Raw genomic sequence first — 20805 nt, 5'->3', positions numbered from 1 at the left:
ACAGTTACAGACACAACGCAACACGTGCGAGAAACAAAGCCTGCTACATACAGCAGCAGCTTCTCACAACTAATAAGAGGAACAAAGATAATACATCAATCAAACGAATTATTTTACACAGCAAATGAATTAATTATTGATAATTAGCTTTCACGTGCTGAAAAATAAACGTTCCTTTTAATTTTATAATTTTTAGCCCAAATGTCAACAGAAGTTTTTCACCACCCTGCTGTGTCATGTCGATGTGGATGTGTTGCTAGTGTGACTGTTCCTGTACCGATCGGAGGACCACCCATGTTCAGGTACCGTTTGGAAGATTACCCCTAACGTTGTTTGTAAGCATACACATACGAGATGCGACAATAAAGTAATGAGACTGATGTGGAAAAAAATGTTGCTTACCGTTTTAGTCAAGTTTAGTGTTGTCTCCTTCAAAGTAGTTCCCTTCTGATTGCACACACTTTGTCCAGCGCTTATGCCATTGATGGTAACATTTCTGGAACTCATCTTCTGTAATATCCTGCAAGACTCTCGCCACAGCTTTTTTGACATCTTGTGTTGTTTGAAAATGGTGTCCCTTGACCGCCGTTTTGACTATTGGAAATAGAAAAAAGTCGCACGGAGCGATATCTGGTGGATAATGTGGCTGTGGTAGTACTGAAATTTGTTTTGAGGTTAAAAATTGCTGTACTGCCAGAGCAGTATGGGATGGCGCATTATCGTGGTGCAGAATCCAATTATCAGCAATGGTGGCAAGGACACGAAGAACTCTTTTACGAAGTATTTCTAAAATTTCTTTGTAGTAATATTGGTTAACTGTTTGTCCAGGAGGCACCCACTCTTAATGAACAATTCCCTTGGAATCAAAAAAGCACACAAGCATGCATTTCACTTTTGTCTTTGACATGCGAGCTTTTTTTGGTCTGGGGTATCGCTTTGAACACCATTGCGAACTTTGACGTTTTGTCTCTGGATCGTACTGAAAAAACCGAGTTTCACCATCAGTGATACCACGGCTCAACAATTCTCGATTGATTTCCGTTTGCTCTAACAGATAGGATGCAACATTTTTCTGTTTTTCTCGCTGTTGTGGTGTGAGATTTTTGGGGACCATTTTTGCACAAATCTTTCTCATACCAAGATCTTCAGTTAATATTAGACGAACCGTTTCTCGATTGAAGTTCAGTTCTTTTGCAATCATTTTCACAGATAATCTTCGATCAGATCGTACGAGTTCACGCACCCTGGCCAAGTTGACATCCGTCCGTGAGGTTGATGGTCGTCCACTGCGGTCTTAATCTACAACATTCGTTCTGCCTTCACTAAACATTTTATGCCAACGAAAAACTTGAGCTCTTGACACAACCTCCCCTCCAAAAGCCTTCTGAAGCTTGCCGTAAGTTGTCGTGGCGTTTTCACCCAAGTTAACCCAAAAAGAAATGGCATACCGTTGCGCGATATTATGCGGTTCCATTTCCGGGACGAGAGACACAAACACGTGTTAACTTATTACAGCACAACTCACGACTGAGCAGTTGCATCGATGTGCCGCTTGGACTAGATGCAGCTTGTAGACCAAGGTCGAAGATATTGTGCCTACGCAAACCTGCAGGGTTGACACAAGTTGCAAAGAAAATCTGTCTCATTACTTTATTGTCACACCTCGTAGTTACATGAGCGTTTCCTACTGTTTAAACGCCGTACTCCAATGAACCGTAGCATTTAAGTTGAAAGTGAAGCACCAGGAGGTACGTTTTAGAGACGTTTGCGGAATAGTAGAGTGAACATACATCATGCCACGAAGGGCAGTCGTGTCTCATCACGTTACGCGCAGACAGGCCGTCGCACAACTTTTGAGTAAACCGTGGGATGAGTGCTCCAGAACTGAATTCTGCATTCGAAGAGGCCACAAGACGTCGTGTGTCGCATCAGACTTTGAGGAGACGATTGCATGATGCGAATCTCCAATCCGACGTCGATGTCCGGCACCACGTAGTACACCACAACACTATGGACTTCATTACAGACGGGCAAGAAATCGTGCAGAATGTATGCCGCGGGATTGGCGTCACATGTTGTTCACGGACGAAGCTCGGACCTGTTTGTACCCTTACAACCGCGACAACGTGCTTGTAGACAACCCGGTAATATCTAACTCCTCCAACAGTGTGTCCACATGTGCAACATGATGGTGGTGGAGTGATGTTCTGGGGTGGCATTACGTGGCGCCACCGTTCAGCCGGCCGTGTGGCCGAGCGGTTCTAGGCGCTGCAGTCTGGAACCGCGCGATCGCTACGTCGCAGGTTCGAATCCTGCCTCGGGCATGGATGTGTGTGGTGCCCTTAGGTTAGTTAGGTTTAAGTAGTTCGAAGTTCTAGGGGACTGATGACCTCAGAAGTTGAGTCCCATAGTGTTCAGAGTCAGAGCCACCGTTCATCTAAAAAATGGTTCAAATGGCTCTGAGCACTATGGGACTCAACTGCTGAGGTCATTAGTCCCCTAGAACTTAGAACTAGTTAAACCTAACTAACCTAAGGACATCACAAACATCCATGCCCGAGGCAGGATTCGAACCTGCGACCGTAGCGGTCTTGCGGTTCCAGACTGCAGCGCCTTTAACTGCACGGCCACTTCGGCCGGCCACCGTTCATCTCTCGTTGTTGATGTGGGCAGTGTCACTGCTCTACGGTACAGGAACGAGATTCTGCAACCATAGAGGGATCATCTCGCCAACATTTCGGTGACAATTTCGTCTTGATGGATTATATAATTTGTTTGCTATCGTCCTGTTTCGCGGACACGTTCCTTCGCAGTGCTAAGATCACCAGAATGGTGTGGCCTACCTGTTTCGTGGACATGAAGCCAATCAAACATGTTTTTGGACGTCAGCGACGACGTACTCTGCGCCACTTTATGCTGAATCTCCATTGAAGAGTGGGACAGTTTAGAGCAAGGCTGGCCTAATGATCTCACTGATGGTATGCCACGACGGATTCGAGCCTGCATCCGAGCAAGGCGACATTCCACCCGATACTGACATTGCTCAGGTGCGCTGTGAAAAACCATCCATGGGTAACAGACTATTCTGTCAGTACAGAAATGTTTTTTTTTTTTTTTTAATTTTGTATTTGCTGGTTTGGACACATTCCAAATGAATATAAATCATAAGCATGTCCCAGAACCAATCTTGCCATGAATTTCGAAATAAAGGGGTGATGCAAAATATTTGTTGATTTGTGTAGCCGCGGGGAGTGGCCGCGCGGTTTGGGGCGCCAGATACCTCGACATTGGAAATTTCCTGCACAAAATCATATACCGTGATTTGATAGTCACTGTGTGCAGTATAAAGCAACATCGATCGCCTCCCAGGAAGCGTATTTGTCGATTTTATCGCTGACGATCAAATAGTCCTTTTCAGTGAACTGCAGCCCTCTTCCACATCGAAAACGCTAACTGTGTAATGTGTGTGTGTGTGTGTGTGTGTGTGTGTGTGTGTGTGTGTGTGTTTGAGAAAGAGAGAGAGAGAGAGAGAGAGAGAGAGAGAGATAATCAATATTTACGTCTTTTATTCATTAACAGAGAGAAGTTTGCGTGGATTTACTAAAGCATTCTGCCACTGCCGTCTATTTGTTATAGTGAAGTAACAAACTCTGAGAACATCGTATGTATTCCATTAATATTCTTGCTCTTGTACTAATACAACGGCTCTGGTTCTGTCGATTTAATTTCAGTTAAAACCTCTTTACGGATGACCTGTTGTTTGCACTATATTTTACTGCACAAAAGGCACGCAGTAACGATTTCTCTGTCGTGGATGAAGAATGTCAGGACAATTTGCCGTATGTTTCGTTAACTGCCCTAGCAGAGCTGGCTGTTCATCGGGTAGCTTGAGTGTGTTTCAGTAGTGAAGATCCATAAGACGCGGAATCTGAGCGCTTCTATTCGAAGAGCGACAAAGGACAAAGGTCACCACAGAGCGACGCGGTGGAGGGCTGCGGCACTGGCGGTACCGGGGTTCAGTTCCACATCTGGCCGTCGTTATTTAGATCTCTTGCGTGGATTTACTAAATCGCTTGAGGTGTGCTCTGCTGTGGCTCCCTTGGAAACAATACAAGTGATTTGTGCTTCACCCTCATCCAGTTTGGGTCTTTTCTATAGACACTGTCCATTCAGCCAGCCTCCGAAATATGATTTTAAAAAGCTGTAATGAGTAAAACTTCTCTCTGTTAATGAATAAAAGGCGTAAATATTGATTCTCTCTCTCTCTCTCTCTCTCTCTCTCTCTCCCTCTCCCTCTCTTTCACACACACACAAACACACACACACACACACACACACATACACATACACACTAAGACTAGATCGTTATTTGTCCAGCCGCTAAAAAGCTATTACTGCTAGGTTGTTATACCCGCGCAATATATCATTTTTCCTACAGCTGTTGAGCATAAGTTTAGCAATATTTTATTCATTTATGGATTTAATTTACAGAAAATGTGACTACGGTGCGTAATACATATCTTACACGTAATAAGAGTTATTATTACAGTAATGAACATACATCTATTACACACATTTCAATAAATTAACGTCGCTGTCATTTGGCATTAGTCTTAAACACATTAGCTATTTGTTCTCATGAAGTTCAAATGTTCAAATTGTGTGAATTCCTAAGGGACCAAACTGCTGAGGTGATCGGTCCCTAGATTTACACACTATTTAAACTAACTAACGCTAAGGACAACACACACACTCATGGCCGAAGGAGGACTCGAATCTCCGGTGGGAGGGGCCGCGCGATTCGTGACATGGCGCCTCTAAACGCACGGCCACGCCGCGCGGCCTCTCATGAAGTAATGAGTGCTATCGACAGGGGGTCTAGATTTCCAAAAGGCTTTCGATACCGTCCGTCAAAAGTGGCCTCTAATCAAATTACGAGCCCATGGACGTTGTTGTGCGACTGGATTCGCGAGACATCTTGTAGTAATTGACGGAGCGTCATCGAGTAAAACAGAGGTGATGTCTGGCGTTCCCCAAGGAAAAGTTACAACCTTCCGCTGTTTCTCATCTATATAAATACACTCACAGACATCCAAATGGGACGGAAATCGGTAGATGTGATCTTCATGTACAAACAAATGGTTACAGTTTCAGAAAAATTGGGTGATTTATTCAAGAGAAAAAGCTTCACAAACTGAGCACGTCAATAAGGCGTTGGTCCACCTCTGGCTCTTAATGCAAGTAGTTATTCGGCTTGGCATTGATTGGTTGAGTTGCTGGATAACTATGTGAGGGATATCGTGCCAAATTCTGTCCAGTTGGTGCTTTAGATATTCAAAATCCCGAGTGGTTGGAGGGCCCTGCCCATAATGCCCCTACGTTCTCAACTGGGAAGAGATCCGGCGACCTTTCTGGCCAAGGTATGGTGTGACAAACACGAAGACAAGCAGTAGAAATAGAAACTCTCACCATGTGCAGGGCATCTCCAGACACGTTCTCGCTGGTCGTTGAAGCTCAGTTCGAAGCTGGACTCGTCACTGAAGACAATTCTACTCCAGTCAATGAGATTGCAAGCCGAAGATGCGTCCGAGACGTCCTGGAATGTCAGACTGACTGACGGGCCGACAACCAGGAGTGATGGTCTAAGGTGCCATTTAATTTCATAGCAGAAACCCTATAGTTGTTATCCGTGGTGCCCTTGCAGCGCAGCGGTACATCGACGATATTCTACGCCCCGTTTTGTTGTCCCTCATGACAAGACCTCCTGTGTCCGCCCCGATAACCTGCCGGCACGGTAGCTCAGCGTGTTCGGTCAGAGAGCCGGTTGGCCTCTGTAATAAAAAACTGAGTGGAACTATCAACCACCGAACTTGAACAGGATGTCTTGCGAAGTCCGCAACGACCAAACACAACGATCAATAACGAACAATATATATATATATATATATATATATATATATATATATATATAGGGCTCGGGTCCGATTCCCTGCTGGGTCGGGGATTTTTCTCCGCTCAGGGACTGGATGTTGTGTTGTCTTCATTATCATTTCATCCCCATGCAGCGCGCAGGTCGCCCAATGTGGCGTCGAATGTAACAAGACCTGCACCATGGCGGCCGCACCTGCCCCGTAAGGTGCCTCCCGGCCAATGTCGCCAAACGCTCATTTCCATTACAAGACCTCCTATGTTCACTTTTCTGCAAGATAATGTCCGTCCGCACACGGCTACGGTTTGTGCTGCTGGTCTTCGTGCTTGCCAAAACCTACTTGTGCCAGAAAGGTCGTCGGACCTCTCTCCAGTTGAGAAAGTTTGGAGCATTATGGGGAGGACCCTCCAACCACCTCGGGATTTTGACGGGCTAACGTACCAGCAACTCAACCAATCAAGCCGAATAACTACTTGCATAAGAGCCAGAGGTGTACCAATGGCTTATTGTCGTGATCTGTCCGTGAAGCTCTCTCTCTTCAGTAAATCATCAATTTTTTTCTGAAATTGTAACCATTTGGTTGTCTGTACATGCATATCGCATCTACTGGTTTCTGTCCCATTCGGATTATTCCTCCGTGGTGCGTCCTTTGTTTTGTCTTATTAGAGTGTAATTTAAGAGACAATATGAGCAGCCCTCTTACATTGTTTGCAGATGGTACTGTCATTTACCGTCTAGTAAAGTCATCGGAAGATCAGAAACAATTGCAGAATGATGTAGACAATAAACTTGGGTTACACGGTAAATCGCCGGCCGTTGTGACCGAGCGGTTCTAGGTGCTTCAGTCCGGAACCACGCTGCTGCTACGGTCGCAGGTTCGAATCCTGCCTCGGGCATGGATGTGTGTGTTGTCCTTAGGTCAGTTAGGTTTAAGTAGTTCTAAGTCTAGGGGACTGATGGTCTCAGATGTTAAATCCCATAGTGCTCAGAGCCATTTTTTACACGGTAAATCGCAAAAATCTAGAGGCTGCGAATTCAATTAAATATCTAGGTACAATTGCGAACAACTTAAATTGTAACGATCACGTATATACTGTTGTGGGTAAGGAGAACCAGAGACTGCGTTTTATTGCCAGATAGAGTTGACAGAGGACGTAGTAAAAGTTCAAAGAAGGGCAGCTCATGTACCAGTGCGAAATAGTGGAGTGAATGTCACGGATATGACACGAGAGTTGGGGTAGCAATCATTACAATAAAGAAGTTTTTCGTTGCGACGAGAACTTCTCATGAGATTTTAGTCATCAAAAGATTTAAGTGTTCGTTTTTCCCGTGCGCTGTTTGAGAGTAGAACGGTGGAGAAATAGAGTGAAAGTGGCTGGATGAACCCTGTGCCAGGAACTTACGTCTGAGTTGCAGAATAGTCATGTAGATGTAGTTACTAGCAGGTAACGTAGTTGCAGTAGAGAAAAAATATTTGGAGAAGAATTTATTTGACCCAGGGGAGAGCTAGATACAAATTCTCTAAGGAAATGACAGAATCAGGTATGTTTACAAGTGGTCAACAAGCTAAGCATAAATAAAACAAACGGCATGGATTTCAGTTTGAAGTGAATTTGGGTGATAATTCCCTAGGTTATATAACAAACACAAAATTTTTAGCATTGAACGTTGACTCTCAGTTGAATCAGAATGAATACACAAAGATACTCAGAAAGAGATTGTCATTATTAGGTCCTATCATAACATGTAACAGCAAGTGCCTGTTCGTCTGTACACTAACCGCTTAGCTATGATATCAGTTTCTCAGGATTAAGTGCAAAAAATATGGTCACAATATTCAAATTACAAAAAGACGATAAGAACAGTAACTAAAAACGATAATCGTCCGCATTGTAAAAATTTATTTGAGGAATTGTACAGTCTAAATGCATCTTCTGCGTAAATCTAGCAGTATTTTATGGCCATTAAGGAAAACATTACTTACTATCACACCAACAGTTCTACCCAAGACCTCCGTACAAGTACCTAGAAAAATATCAATATTGACATTTTATCATGAAATAAAACTGTGTAATATAAGAGACGATCAAAAATTTTCCGTGAAAAGGCGATGCTGCAGCTATATGCCTTGCAGCGCGACTCGGATGCGCGTGTGTAAGCACTAACATGTAGGCAAAGGATTAGTGGGTCATTCGTGTCTTTCATACGCGCATGCGGTAAATGCGGAAACGTGGACTATGGCGGTGTTATTAACAAATGCGTCCAAACAGGGCGAACGTGCTTTATTCTTTTCTTGCTGCCGAAGGATAGACACCGTTAGACATCCATCAGAGAACGAAGAATGTGTATGGGGCAGCATGTCTGTCGAAAACCACTATTTTGGTAGGGTGCGCCAATTTCCGGGCTGCCCGCGATTCTACACAAGACGCCGGTCGATCTGGGAGGCTCAAGTGAAGCACTCGAGCACCCGCCCTATAGTCCTGCTCTCCCCGTGCGAATATTACGCATTCGGTCCCTTAAGATAAGCCTTGGAGGGTGAACGATTCCTGTCGGACGAGGATGTGCAGCAGGTAGTTACGGGCTTCTTTACGCTGCAGGACACGGCGTTTTAAAAAACGGGGAACCTTCAACCTGGTTGAGATGGCATCTACTGCAAGTAGTAATTCCTGTTGTGTTTGAAATCGATTAACAAGACGGGACGCGCCACTCCGGTCCCTATGAGTTAGGATCTCGTACGCCGTGTTACTTGACTGTGAGTAGTGCACCATTCCTAGTAGACACAGTCCCCGTTGATACTCCACAAATCGGGCACCTTCATTCATAATATGGTCACGGGCGCATTGGAACACGATAGCTCCTTTCTGCCATTCTGCCACATTTTCATCTTATTGGACTTAATTCCACACAGCCGATTGACACATACGAATACATACCATTTGAATGGCATGACTCGTTATCGGTGGAGGGTGACATGACCTCCAGGTAGCAGTTCTATACCAGCTAAACCTCTCCAAGGCGACCAGTGTGCTCATTTAAGGGTTAGTAATATTTTGTCCGATGAGCTCTTCATTATGAAATGATCTGTGAATGATTAAACAAAAGGAGAAGGAAAAATAAGCAGAAAATGATAGGGCTGAAGAAAGCTGTGTGTGTTGACAAAATGTAACATATTACTAGGATATTTATTTGTTGCTGTAAAAACTGACTCCGTCGTCTTGTGATTGTATGGTGGGTAGCTGTATAATATAAATGTTTTATTCAGTATATAATTTTAAAAACTAAATTCTACCCTCCTATTAACAGAAAAATGTAGAAAAGAAAGAAAGTAGAAGCGAAACGAAAACCCACTATCATAGAACCATCTGTCCCTATTCTGTTACAGCGGTAATCAGCTATCTTGGAATTGATTGCTGACAACGCCATTCACTACACCTACGTCTATTCCTATGCTAAACTACTGCTAAATGATCCTCCGTGACTCAGCAGCACTCTAACTTTGACGTTACTGTTTGGGTTCTTATGTCTATTTTTAATGTGGTGTTTAAACAATTGTGTATTCGAATTGAGCACATTACAGTAGTAATTAGCCTACTCATCAATATCCAATTCCATCTCCTCACCGTCATCATCTTGATGCGAACGTAGAGTGTCCAGAAAGCATTCCTCCTCGTTGTTTTCTTGTTGAAATCCTTCTTGAGGTGGTTGTGCTGCTGCTGTTATTCTTCTACACATACGGTCCAGACGTCTTCGCTCTTGAACAGTTTGGTTACCAGTATATTGCCCCGCACTTCGGCATCGAAATCCCTGTGTTTTCTATTTTAAAACGTATACTGCAGTGCTTCTGTCGTCAACAGTAAAAATGTAAATGTCGTGTGACAAGGGCCTCCCGTCGGGTAGACCGTTCGCCGGGTGCAAGTCTTTCGATTTGACGCCACTTCGGCAATTTGCGCGTCGATGGCGATGAAATGATGATGATTAGGACAACACAGTACCCAGTCCCTGAGCGGAGAAAATCTCCGACCCAGCCGGGAATCGAACCCGGCCCCTTAGGATTGACGTTTTGTCATTGGGTTTGGTAGTTGCGGACGTCACATGACATCCGTTAAAGTTCGTTTGTTGATCTTTCCACTCAGTTTGACCGAACACCTATCACCTATCCACTCAGCTACCGGGGGCGGACGTCGTCAACAGTGTTAAGTAACTTCCACCCTTCGCTGTCTTGACCAGTCCTGCCCAAATCCAAGTTATCTGTTCCGTTCGCCCTTTCTAGTTGCTCCAAATTACTGTCAAGCACCACCTGTTCCGGCGTCCCTATTTCTCCTCAATCGCAGAGCGTTATTGCCTGTCTCCCTAATCTGTGTAGGTGAACAGGGCAAGGACTATGTCCAGTAAGGAAGTGCACCATTCCCTTAGTTGGGTCGTCCAGCTGCGATCGTAGACTGCCTTTGACATTTTGGAAAGAGTTACACAAACGTGTACTAGTGGCCCTATCATTCCAGTCGCGCTGCCATTGATCTGTTCTCCAGGCCCGGAGTTGAATTTAGTTACCTAAGCAGTTGCACGCTGTTCTGAATGTCGTACGTAATAGATATAGTTGAGGTTATGAAATGGTGGAATTGCGCTCTCAGCTGCTTGACTTGGAAACAGGACCCACTAACGTCCTCTTTGCCCTGACCGAGCCTAAGGCATCGAATTCACATCCTAGTACAGGCGTGGTTCGACCTCACGTACACGATCGTTGGGGTGTAGATGCGGCGTGATGATACATCTAGGAAAGAAGGGAGTAGCTCAATACTGAAACAACAGTCCACTACAGATGATGGTAAAAATGCCGAGATACAAGATAGTGGTTACAGGACCGGAAGACAACGCTCTCCATTCAAGAAAAACTGCACACATAAATATTGAGCAAGCGAGAGATGATGGCACGCGGGAATAGTGTTACTTAGCGGCGGCATGCAGGCGTCGGTGGTACGGTTACGATCGTAATTACGAGTGCCCATCAAAATGTCCAATGTTATAATCGTCGCAGGTAACGGGCAACAAGACTCTGTGTTGGTCCTTCTACTAAAGGGTAGTATTAGATCGACCTAAACGGTAGGACGGAGTGCTGTGGAGACTGGCTGTACGAGCCACGGAAACGTGTCTTGGCTGCGGAAGTGGGGTCGGAGTCAAGCAGAGCTATTGATGTGGGTTTTATTTAATACCTCGGCTCTCGGGGAAAACGGCTGACTGCTCGGAAAGTTCCACTGTTCGTAGCAAGCCTAACTGTGCTCATCTACACTGTTTTGAGCAGGCTACAAAATTAAGTTGAAAAGCACTGTCTTCTCCTAACGGTCAGGATCGCTTTTCTAGCGCCTCTCTGATGCATCCGTGCACGAAGGACTAGTGAAGCTTAGAATAGAAGGCTCCCTCACAACGGAATACGCCATTTTGGCGAAAATTACCGGCCTATGAATTAATTGCAATCACGACCCACAAAATACGTGGGAAATGCTTCTAATCAGTGGCATCATCGCTGTCTGTTTGGTATATCCTGTCCGCTCTCGCACCACATTATACGAGGGCTAATTTTTTCAATGTGCGATAAGTCGCGAAGTGGAAACCACAGTGAAAATGAAAAATGTTTCATTTGCAACATTTAGCTACGCTTTCCAGATACTTCTCTACACAAGCGGCCGCTTCGACTCTTACACTTGTCATAGCGTTGTACCAACTTTCCCGCACCCTCGTCATGGAAGGCGTGCGTTTCCCACCATTCCTCTTCTCTGCTCTGCAGTTCTTTGTCTGTGCCAAAATGCTATACTCATTGCCAGCGGTTCATGTAAGCAAGAATATGAAAGCGAGGGGGAGCCAAGCCCGGGCTGTATGGTCGTTGATCCAACACTTCCAATCGAAAACGCTGTTCAGCGTCGTCGTTCCAGCTGCAGTGTGCGGCTGAGCTTGTCATGCCCGATGACAACATTTCTCTTCGCTTGTTCCGAATTGCCCTTTGTAGACGATTTTGTCGAATCGCCAGGTCCACTCGCTGAACAAGATAATCGGTTTGCATTCGCTTCCTTCCCTGACTGCATCATAAGCGTCCGTAGATCCTGCGTCACAGTTCCTGCACCGTTGTTGCAAATTGCTGTCACGGATAACATTTACGTTATGAGGGCTGCATGAAAACAGGCTAAACCCATCAGCATGAACAAATAGGCTGACAGCACGCACTTCATACTGAGGCGAGGCTCTATTGTTCGTTACGTGCCCCCTGTGCGTTCACAACTGAAAATTGAGACGTGGCGCGTGCGACGAGCATACCAGAGGCTCGGAGCAACATATCTGTGCAAAGCGTCATCGGATTTCCACTGTGGCTTTAATATCGCTTCTGATCGGACGTTGAAAAAAAAAAGCTCTCATTGTTAATATTAATTACTTGTATGCAGGTTTATTATAAACGATTGAAGCGATTTCACATATTTGCTGTAGCTATATTATTTGACATATTGTCACAGGGCTTTGCACACATATAGAATATCTCAAAACGTTTTTTTAACGTATAACGAGCGGTCCATATGTGCCCCGCTACTGGTCCATGTGTGCCCCGCTACTGATTCTGCAACTATCAAGCCGATAATAGAGTTCTTCCAGGTTTGGCGTAGCGTGTCCGTATTAATCTGTCCGAAAGCACTGTCGATGCGAGCTCGCAGTTCTGCTACATTCGTTAGTAGTGCAGGTGTAAAGACTGAATCTTTCACATAGCCCCCCCCCCGTCCCCCCCCCCCCTCCCCACACACCCACACAAAAAGAAAAACGCATGGAATTGGATCAGAAGAGTGATCCCCATCACGGGTTTCTCAATTTCCTGCCTAAGAATTCACGAACATCATGATGGAAATTGTGTGGAGCACCATCTTGTTGGTGGATGAAGTCCACACTGTCGGTCTTCAGGTAAAGCATGAACCAATTTTGCAGCATATCCAGATACACGTGCCCTGTAACAGTCTTATTGCAGAAGAAGAGAAAGGGACCATTTGCATAGGCACCCTGAAGCTTTAAACTGCTTATACTATGCCGGCTGCTGTGGCCGAGCGGTTATAGGCGCTTCAGTCCGGAACCGCGCGACTGCTACGGTCGCAGGTTCGGATCCTGCCTCGGGCATAGATGCGTGTGATGTCCTTAGGTTAGTTAGGTTTAAGTAGTTCTAAGTTCTAGGGGACTGATGACCTCAGATGTTAAGTTCCATAGTGCTCAGAGCCATTTGCTTATACACTCCTGGAAATTGAAATAAGAACACCGTGAATTCATTGTCCCAGGAAGGGGAAACTTTATTGACACATTTCTGTGGTCAGATACATCACATGATCACACTGACAGAACCACAGGCACATAGACACAGGCAACAGAGCATGCACAATGTCGGCACTAGTACAGTGTATATCCACCTTTCGCAGCAATGCAGGCTGCTATTCTCCCATGGAGACGATCGTAGAGATGCTGGATGTAGTCCTGTGGAACGGCTTGCCATGCCATTTCCACCTGGCGCCTCAGTTGGACCAGCGTTCGTGCTGGACGTGCAGACCGCGTGAGACGACGCTTCATCCAGTCCCAAACATGCTCAATGGGGGACAGATCCGGAGATCTTGCTGGCCAGGGTAGTTGACTTACACCTTCTAGAGCACGTTGGATGGCACGGGATACATGCGGACGTGCATTGTCCTGTTGGAACAGCAAGTTCCCTTGCCGGTCTAGGAATGGTAGAACGATGGGTTCGATGACGGTTTGGATGTACCGTGCACTATTCAGTGTCCCCTCGACGATCACCAGTGGTGTACGGCCAGTGTAGGAGATCGCTCCCCACACCATGATGCGGGGTGTTGGCCCTGTGTGCCTCGGTCGTATGCAGTCCTGATTGTGGCGCTCACCTGCACGGCGCCAAACACGCATACGACCATCATTGGCACCAAGGCAGAAGCGACTCTCATCGCTGAAGACGACACGTCTCCATTCGTCCCTCCATTCACGCCTGTCGCGACACCACTGGAGGCGGGCTGCACGATGTTGGGGCGTGAGCGGAAGACGGCCTAACGGTGTGCGGGACCGTAGGCCAGCTTCATGGAGACGGTTGCGAATGGTCCTCGCCGATACCCCAGGAGCAACAGTGTCCCTAATTTGCTGGGAAGTGGCGGTGCGGTCCCCTACGGCACTGCGTAGGATCCTACGGTCTTGGCGTGCATCCGTGCGTCGCTGCGGTCCGGTCCCAGGTCGACGGGCACGTGCACCTTCCGCCGACCACTGGCGACAACATCGATGTACTGTGGAGACCTCACGCCCCACGTGTTGAGCAATTCGGCGGTACGTCCACCCGGCCTCCCGCATGCCCACTATACGCCCTCGCTCAAAGTCCGTCAACTGCACATACGGTTCACGTCCACGCTGTCGCGGCATGCTACCAGTGTTAAAGACTGCGATGGAGCTTCGTATGCCACGGCAAACTGGCTGACACTGACGGCGGCGGTGCACAAATGCTGCGCAGCTAGCGCCATTCGACGGCCAACACCGCGGGTCCTGGTGTGTCCGCTGTGCCGTGCGTGTGATCATTGCTTGTACAGCCCTCTCGCAGTGTCCGGAGCAAGTAGGGTGGGTCTGACACACCGGTGTCAATGTGTTCTTTTTTCCATTTCCAGGAGTGTACTATACTATGTTCTGAAGTGTCGTTAAACTATTACGGCAGACTGATGTGAATGTATTTCAAGTGCAATATACGCTTCCTTGGCGCCTGTCCCGCTCTTGTCTCACTGCTACGCTCTCGTGGTAGAAATCTGAACAATATTAAACTTGTTGAGTTTTTATATAAAAGTGTTGAGTTTTGTGACAGTAAGTCAATTAATGCTTCTAAAGCAAATTTATGAAATCACTTCAATCATTTATAATAACCTCGTACAAATATCTTTGATGGCCCCATAGGGTTGTTAAGCTGTAGTCACCGTAACCCAGATGTGGGGATGATGTGGAGCGGTGGTGGTGTTGGCAGGAGCGACCGGACGCTGCAGACGCTGGTGTACAAGCTGGTGCCCGGGCTGTACCAGGCCGAGGTGCGGCGCCGGCGGGAGTTCGAGGCGGGCCACGGGGTGCCGCCGCGGCCGCAGTCGCCTTCCTACTTCCTCTCCGCCGACGACTCCGTGCTCCTCGAGCTGGGATACCACCAAAGGTAACAACCTGTTACGTGCTCACAGCCAGCTTCCAATTCAGTATCTATAGTTATGAAGTTCATGAAACGTTGGGAATAGGTAAGTGGCTAAACACCACGAAATAAGTGATATAGTACGTAAAAGCCAAACTGTCGAAAATACTTTTTGTATATGGTGCCAGCAATATTTTTTGTAGAGCCGCCGACAGGGCACCACCGACTGTAGATCCTGAAAATGGCGGAGAACGAGGCAGAGAGGGCAGTTTGTATTCAAGAATTTGCCCGTTGCCAGTAGGTAGTGGGTGTGCATGTTTCAGAAGGGACCACCAGTTTACGACAGCATAGTGAAGTGGTACAAGAACTGCGAGGAGGATGGTTGTTTGCGCAATGCAAAACTTTCGGCCTGTCTGGACATGTCAGAACAGATAGTGGACCGTGTGAGGAACGTGATGTTGCGCAGTCGCGTAAAGAGACCACTGCAGAGCACAATAGAGCTAGTGCGGAATGGAACATCCGTCACCCTACAGTGTGGGAAACCTCGAAGACTTGCGACACCATTTTGCAGCAGCTGTTCTTACTCCCACTTCTGATACGCTGGGTCTGGTATGGGCGGAGTGGGACTACCGATTTGGATGACCGTCATAGAAAATAAAAATTTATGAAAAAAAGTCTATGAGAGTTTCTACTTTACATATTCTATCATTCAATCTCTGTTGATCCATCATGGACAGGAGACATCGGCTGGTTAAGTAATTGTCAGTATCAGTGAAACTCCCCGACAGCCATGTAACTGAGATGTTATTTTATTTTATGCATATGGGGGCCTGAATATGGCATAGTGAAATGCCGAACCTGGTAGCTTTCAAAATAAAGTAAATAACATCCTAGCTACACGGCAGTTATAACGTTTCATAGCTGCTGATAGTTACCGTATCATTTGTTATGTTGTTCTCCGCCATTTATTTGTACCGCTTTTTTAAAATGTTTCGTGAACTTAATAATTACTATGTATATAAATTGTCAGGGTGCGAACCACTCAACGAAACATAACCGATATGGGCTTTCGTAACCGAGGGCCCACTCGTGTACCCTTGATGGCTGCACCACAGCATCTGGAAATCCAGTGGGAATTGCACAATAGAGATTCATAACATAATTCATTATCAGCTTTCGGCAGCGATTTTTCAGCGATGTTATAGTATGCGTGATTTGGATTAAACGTAATTCCCCAAAAGAAGTTTTTTAAAGTACGAAAGGCCGTTTTCTTCCATATCTTCGGAAGGAACGGTGTAGATGGTCTAAGATTGCAATCATTAAATGATCTTGGTGCCACGAGTATCCTTGCTTCAAATGTTTATATGGCAAATACGGTCCATGTTGTTGTTCGAAGGAAACTGGGGACATCTAACAAGAGGGAATGAAAAAGTCATTGCACGGCAACCAGAATTAAAATTTTAATTCTTCATTATTCCACCCTGCTTTGTTATTATTCTTTATTAATTATCTTATTAAAGCGCCTGTTCTTCTCAATTTCGATACGGAAATAAATACAAATAGGAAAAAAACTGCAGAATACATTTGGGAATCGAAGATTCTGTCCTCCTCAGCCTGATGCCTTGGTCGCTACCCAGCGGCGCTTTCGTTCAAAAGCGTTCAGATTGTGAATACATTGGAAGCAGTCGTTACAAGTTTTTCCTTGATTTGCAGGAAAATAAGCGTTTACGGACCCCACATTGATGATGAAAAATGTTCAGTTTTCACTTTTCTGTCGACTCCGTCAATTTTGAGTCGAATATGTGTCATGAACTTCAGGGGTGATTTTCTAAAAAACGGGGATGGGAAGCGAGATGGTGTTGAGTCGAAAGATGTTAAGAGTCATTTTAGGTTGTACACAAGTGATGTGCCAAATATGAGCCGAACTGGGTGGTCGTCCCCTTATTAGTAGTTCCTCTGCAACGTGGGATATTGCCGGCCTTCGTGGGGAAATCACTCGACCTGGAGCCAGCCTTAGTATTCTCCTACCGGGACCGGCCTCATTTAAGAGGATTAGGGAAAATCCAGCCCATCTTCTTCAGGCCAAAAAAAATCTCTTACCCCTGCCGCCGGAAACTGGCGGAGCCCACTTTAATAGCGGAAAGGGCCAGCACACATGGACGACCAAGAAATTATATGCTGCATCTTTAGGTTTACTGAATATGAAGTGACAATGCTGAATGTGCAAGCAACATGTTGAAGTTCAGTATTTCACTGATGTGCGTGCTTCGGGAGGAAGGACACGGTGCCGAGCGAGGTGGGATTCAAGCATCTACCTCGAGATGAAGTAGCAAACAGCATTATATGTATTCCATTGACGATATGGATGAAACTGTTGCTAGTCAGAAATTTTTTCGGTATTGTGAAGAATACAAAGAAACACCAATTTCACGAAAACTTCATAGCATTTGTTGCATGGTTAAGGACTTCATCTCTAGCAGGGAAACAGAAAAATTTTATTTTCTTCATGGGGTTTGGGTTTAAAAAGTGTCTGAATAAATGAGACGTCATTGGTGTACGAGACAACATAGTTTCGAAGAAGGTGTACTAAGTTAGATTTTCACGAAGGAATACAGCGTCAGAATTAGAGGGGCCATTGGTTTATTCATACATAAAAGTCAAATAGTGTGCAAGGAGTATTTTCAAACAAAAGTTCTTGCCTGTATTTAACTCTGGTGCAAATAGGTACGGTAAGTTGAAAGCAGAGGGACGAGAGAGGGTGTGCTATATTTATACGTGGGTATTATAAACCCTTTCGCTCAAAACCTTTCTCTCCTTCATACCTCCTGTGTGTTACAACAGATGACGTGTCACTGATCTCATTTGTACTAAGATTGCAGTACAAGCGAGGTGCCTATTTGCTTCCACCTCCCCGAATGGAATACATAACATTCTACTAATAACTAAATGTTCACCAATCTGCAGTCTTCTGCAGTTGTTGTCTCTTGCGCAGAAAACAGCACGTAGGTTGTGAATCTGTTATCTTGAGGGTGTAAGTAACTCCTAGCGAGGAATTGATATTATGTGAATAATTAAATTTCCAATTAGTGTTTTTATATGGGATGCCACTAGCTTTTTATTGGCAAAACACAAAAAAACTGCACAACTAAATTCCACTTTAGAGTCACAAATAATTTCCATTCTTCAACAAAATAATGAACTGCGTATTTCCGTAATTACTTTCACACTGTTCTCAACTACATGTCCAAATAACTATACATTACTAATGAAGTCTTAACCTGATGTCGACCGCTTCAGGCCACATGTCTGTCCGCCGAGACTGCCGAAACAGCTACGATCTTATAGTCGAACCACTTCGTCCGCCATCCATGTTAGGCGCGATCCGAAGATCACCGAAATGCTTCGTCTGCATTTTTGCTTAGAAGTTTTTTATTATTCTGCTGGTTATTAGTACTTGTAAAATGATAGCACGCTATTGAGAGATGCTTTAATATTAAATGCAAGTAAATGCGCTGTTTAGTTTGTCTAATATTAATAACAGAAGATTACCATTTTGGCGCGCAGCTTCCGAACGCAGCAGCGAATCGCGGGAGAAGACCACAAGTTAGGCCCTCTCTCTCACGATACCCGTACCAAAAAAAAACCATCTGTAATTGGTATCTCACACCACATTACGTCATCTTGCCACTGCTGCCTTCTCAACTGCTCTAAGAAGAGCTGCTTGTAGCCGAACTGATGGCTGTAAAGCCAGAAATATTATATAGGGTATAGACGTGTAGCGTTTGGTATCGTCCCAATTGTAAAAATATTGGAAGTACCAGTAACACCAGATTCTTTAAAGAATCGAACTCCCATCTATAAAGCCGGCCGCGGTGGTCTAGCGGTTCTAGGCGCTCAGTCCGGAGCCGCGCGACTGCTACGGTCGCAGGTTCGAATCCTGCCTCGGGCATGGATGTGTGTGATGTCCTTAGGTTAGTTAGGTTTAAGTAGTTCTAAGTTCTAGGGGACTGATGACCATAGATGTTAAGTCCCATAGTGCTCAGAGCCATTTGAACCATTTGAACCCATCTATAAAACAGCTTCATATGTCTGATTACTTTACAAATGACTTATTCTTTTATAATTGACGCTAAGCATGTAAGTGAGAGAAAGTTTAGAATGGGTTTCAGTTTTATGCTTAAAGTTTGTTGGAAGTGTGTTAAGTGCTCTCATTATGAAACACGGGATGAATATAGTTGGTATAATGAGCGCTTTATTTTAAGTAAAATCCAGTTTTTCATGCATCTCAATTTTCTGACGTCATACCTCCTGAACTATGCGTCGTACAGTGGTAGCATTTTGCAGCTACATTTAGTGATTTTTGTGGATACTATTTCAGAATTGTGTTGCAGATAGGCTTAGTAGTAAAGAAGTAACAAACTAGAACGTCATACCTGATGCTGAAGTTTTTCTGCATGACCAACTGAGACAGTAAACGATAAACTTTTTTCCTTCCATCATTGTGTGGCTAGTGACAGCGATAAAAAGTTTCGTAAAGGTTTGAAATTACGTGTCAAGTTTGTTACAACTCATTAACTGCTGTCATCCTCAAACACTGGATAAATAAAGGCAGTATATTTGCGGGTCGTTAGTTACACTACCTCAAGAGAAACATACAGTTTCTGAACGTAATATTTGCCTGATAACTTCTATCATAAGATTATAACTATTAATTAGTAGATTATGACAGCATTTAAAATTGTTAAATTCGGTTAATAACTACGAGAAATGTTGAAGCCACTAGATTGGCAACCTGCAACTTTATTTCGTTTATCAAAGAACAAACCTGACGTAAACAAACTCAAACGCGATGATTGGTCAGCAGACGTAGCTCTCATACACTGGTGTTGTTCCGCTCGTGAAAGAAGGCCCTAGTTATGTATTATATAACTTATTACTATGTCATTGTTAATGATACTTTAAGACATTCTGATGTATTAACAGCCATCAACGTTTTTCTTAATCATATTTAGTTACGTAATTTTTATTTCAGAAATGGTGTGCAGTCACAGTCTCCGTAAACGCTACTTGTGCTGATTGTCTCGCTGTTAATACGTACTTTGAAAATGGATTGCACTGCTTCCTGCTTCGTAGCGAAACACCGTTAATGGCGAGAAACAAGTTGTTCTTGATGTTTCTCGCAAGCTTACAGAGAAAAATCAGCTCTATCGTTTTTCAAGAAATATTGCGTAATAAACGTAGGCCATATTTAAATCACATGCGTGGCACAATCGGTAGCGTTCTAGAATAATAATCATTCGTGCTTTGGGGTGGTAGTTCGGATCTCGCAATGATCTATAACTTTTTTTTGTTTGAATACTTCGCTGCCAAAATTCTGGTTTCCATTGCAAGTATAAATTCTTAAGTATCTATATTTTTTAAAAGATTGTTAAAGATCGATGAAGTTAAGAAAACAGTACTCAATCGAATTTTTTCGGAGAAAAATGAAAGATCAGATATTCTTTATTCGAATATGCCCATAGTTTTGTAGGAGAGATGTGATATCACACAAGCCAGAGTGATAAGCGTCGTAGAAACATGGAAAATAATAATTTTCACGGCGTCGGGAACACTACAAATGCTGCATTTTTACAGTAGTCACCTTACCACTGCTATCTGAACCCAATAGAACCGTTCTAGAGTCAAGTTAAGTTGTTCCAGTGTGTGTGAA

General features: G+C 44.7%; 1 protein-coding gene across 1 annotated transcript in view; it reads left to right on the top strand.

Moving 5' to 3' along the window:
- The window catches only part of LOC126249216 (polycomb group protein Psc-like), a 90792-nt gene that overhangs the window by 39812 nt on the left and 30175 nt on the right, over positions 1–20805 (top strand). Inside the window, exon 3 of the mRNA XM_049950871.1 lies at positions 14946–15122. Within this exon, the coding sequence (XP_049806828.1) occupies positions 14946–15122 (177 nt within the window). The remainder of the gene's footprint in view (positions 1–14945; positions 15123–20805) is intronic.

The sequence above is a fragment of the Schistocerca nitens genome, chromosome 3, assembly GCF_023898315.1.
Source record: "Schistocerca nitens isolate TAMUIC-IGC-003100 chromosome 3, iqSchNite1.1, whole genome shotgun sequence".
Classification (NCBI taxonomy): domain Eukaryota; kingdom Metazoa; phylum Arthropoda; class Insecta; order Orthoptera; family Acrididae; genus Schistocerca; species Schistocerca nitens.
Note: the sequence above shows the minus strand (reverse complement) of the source record. Positions and strands in the feature narration are given on the sequence as shown.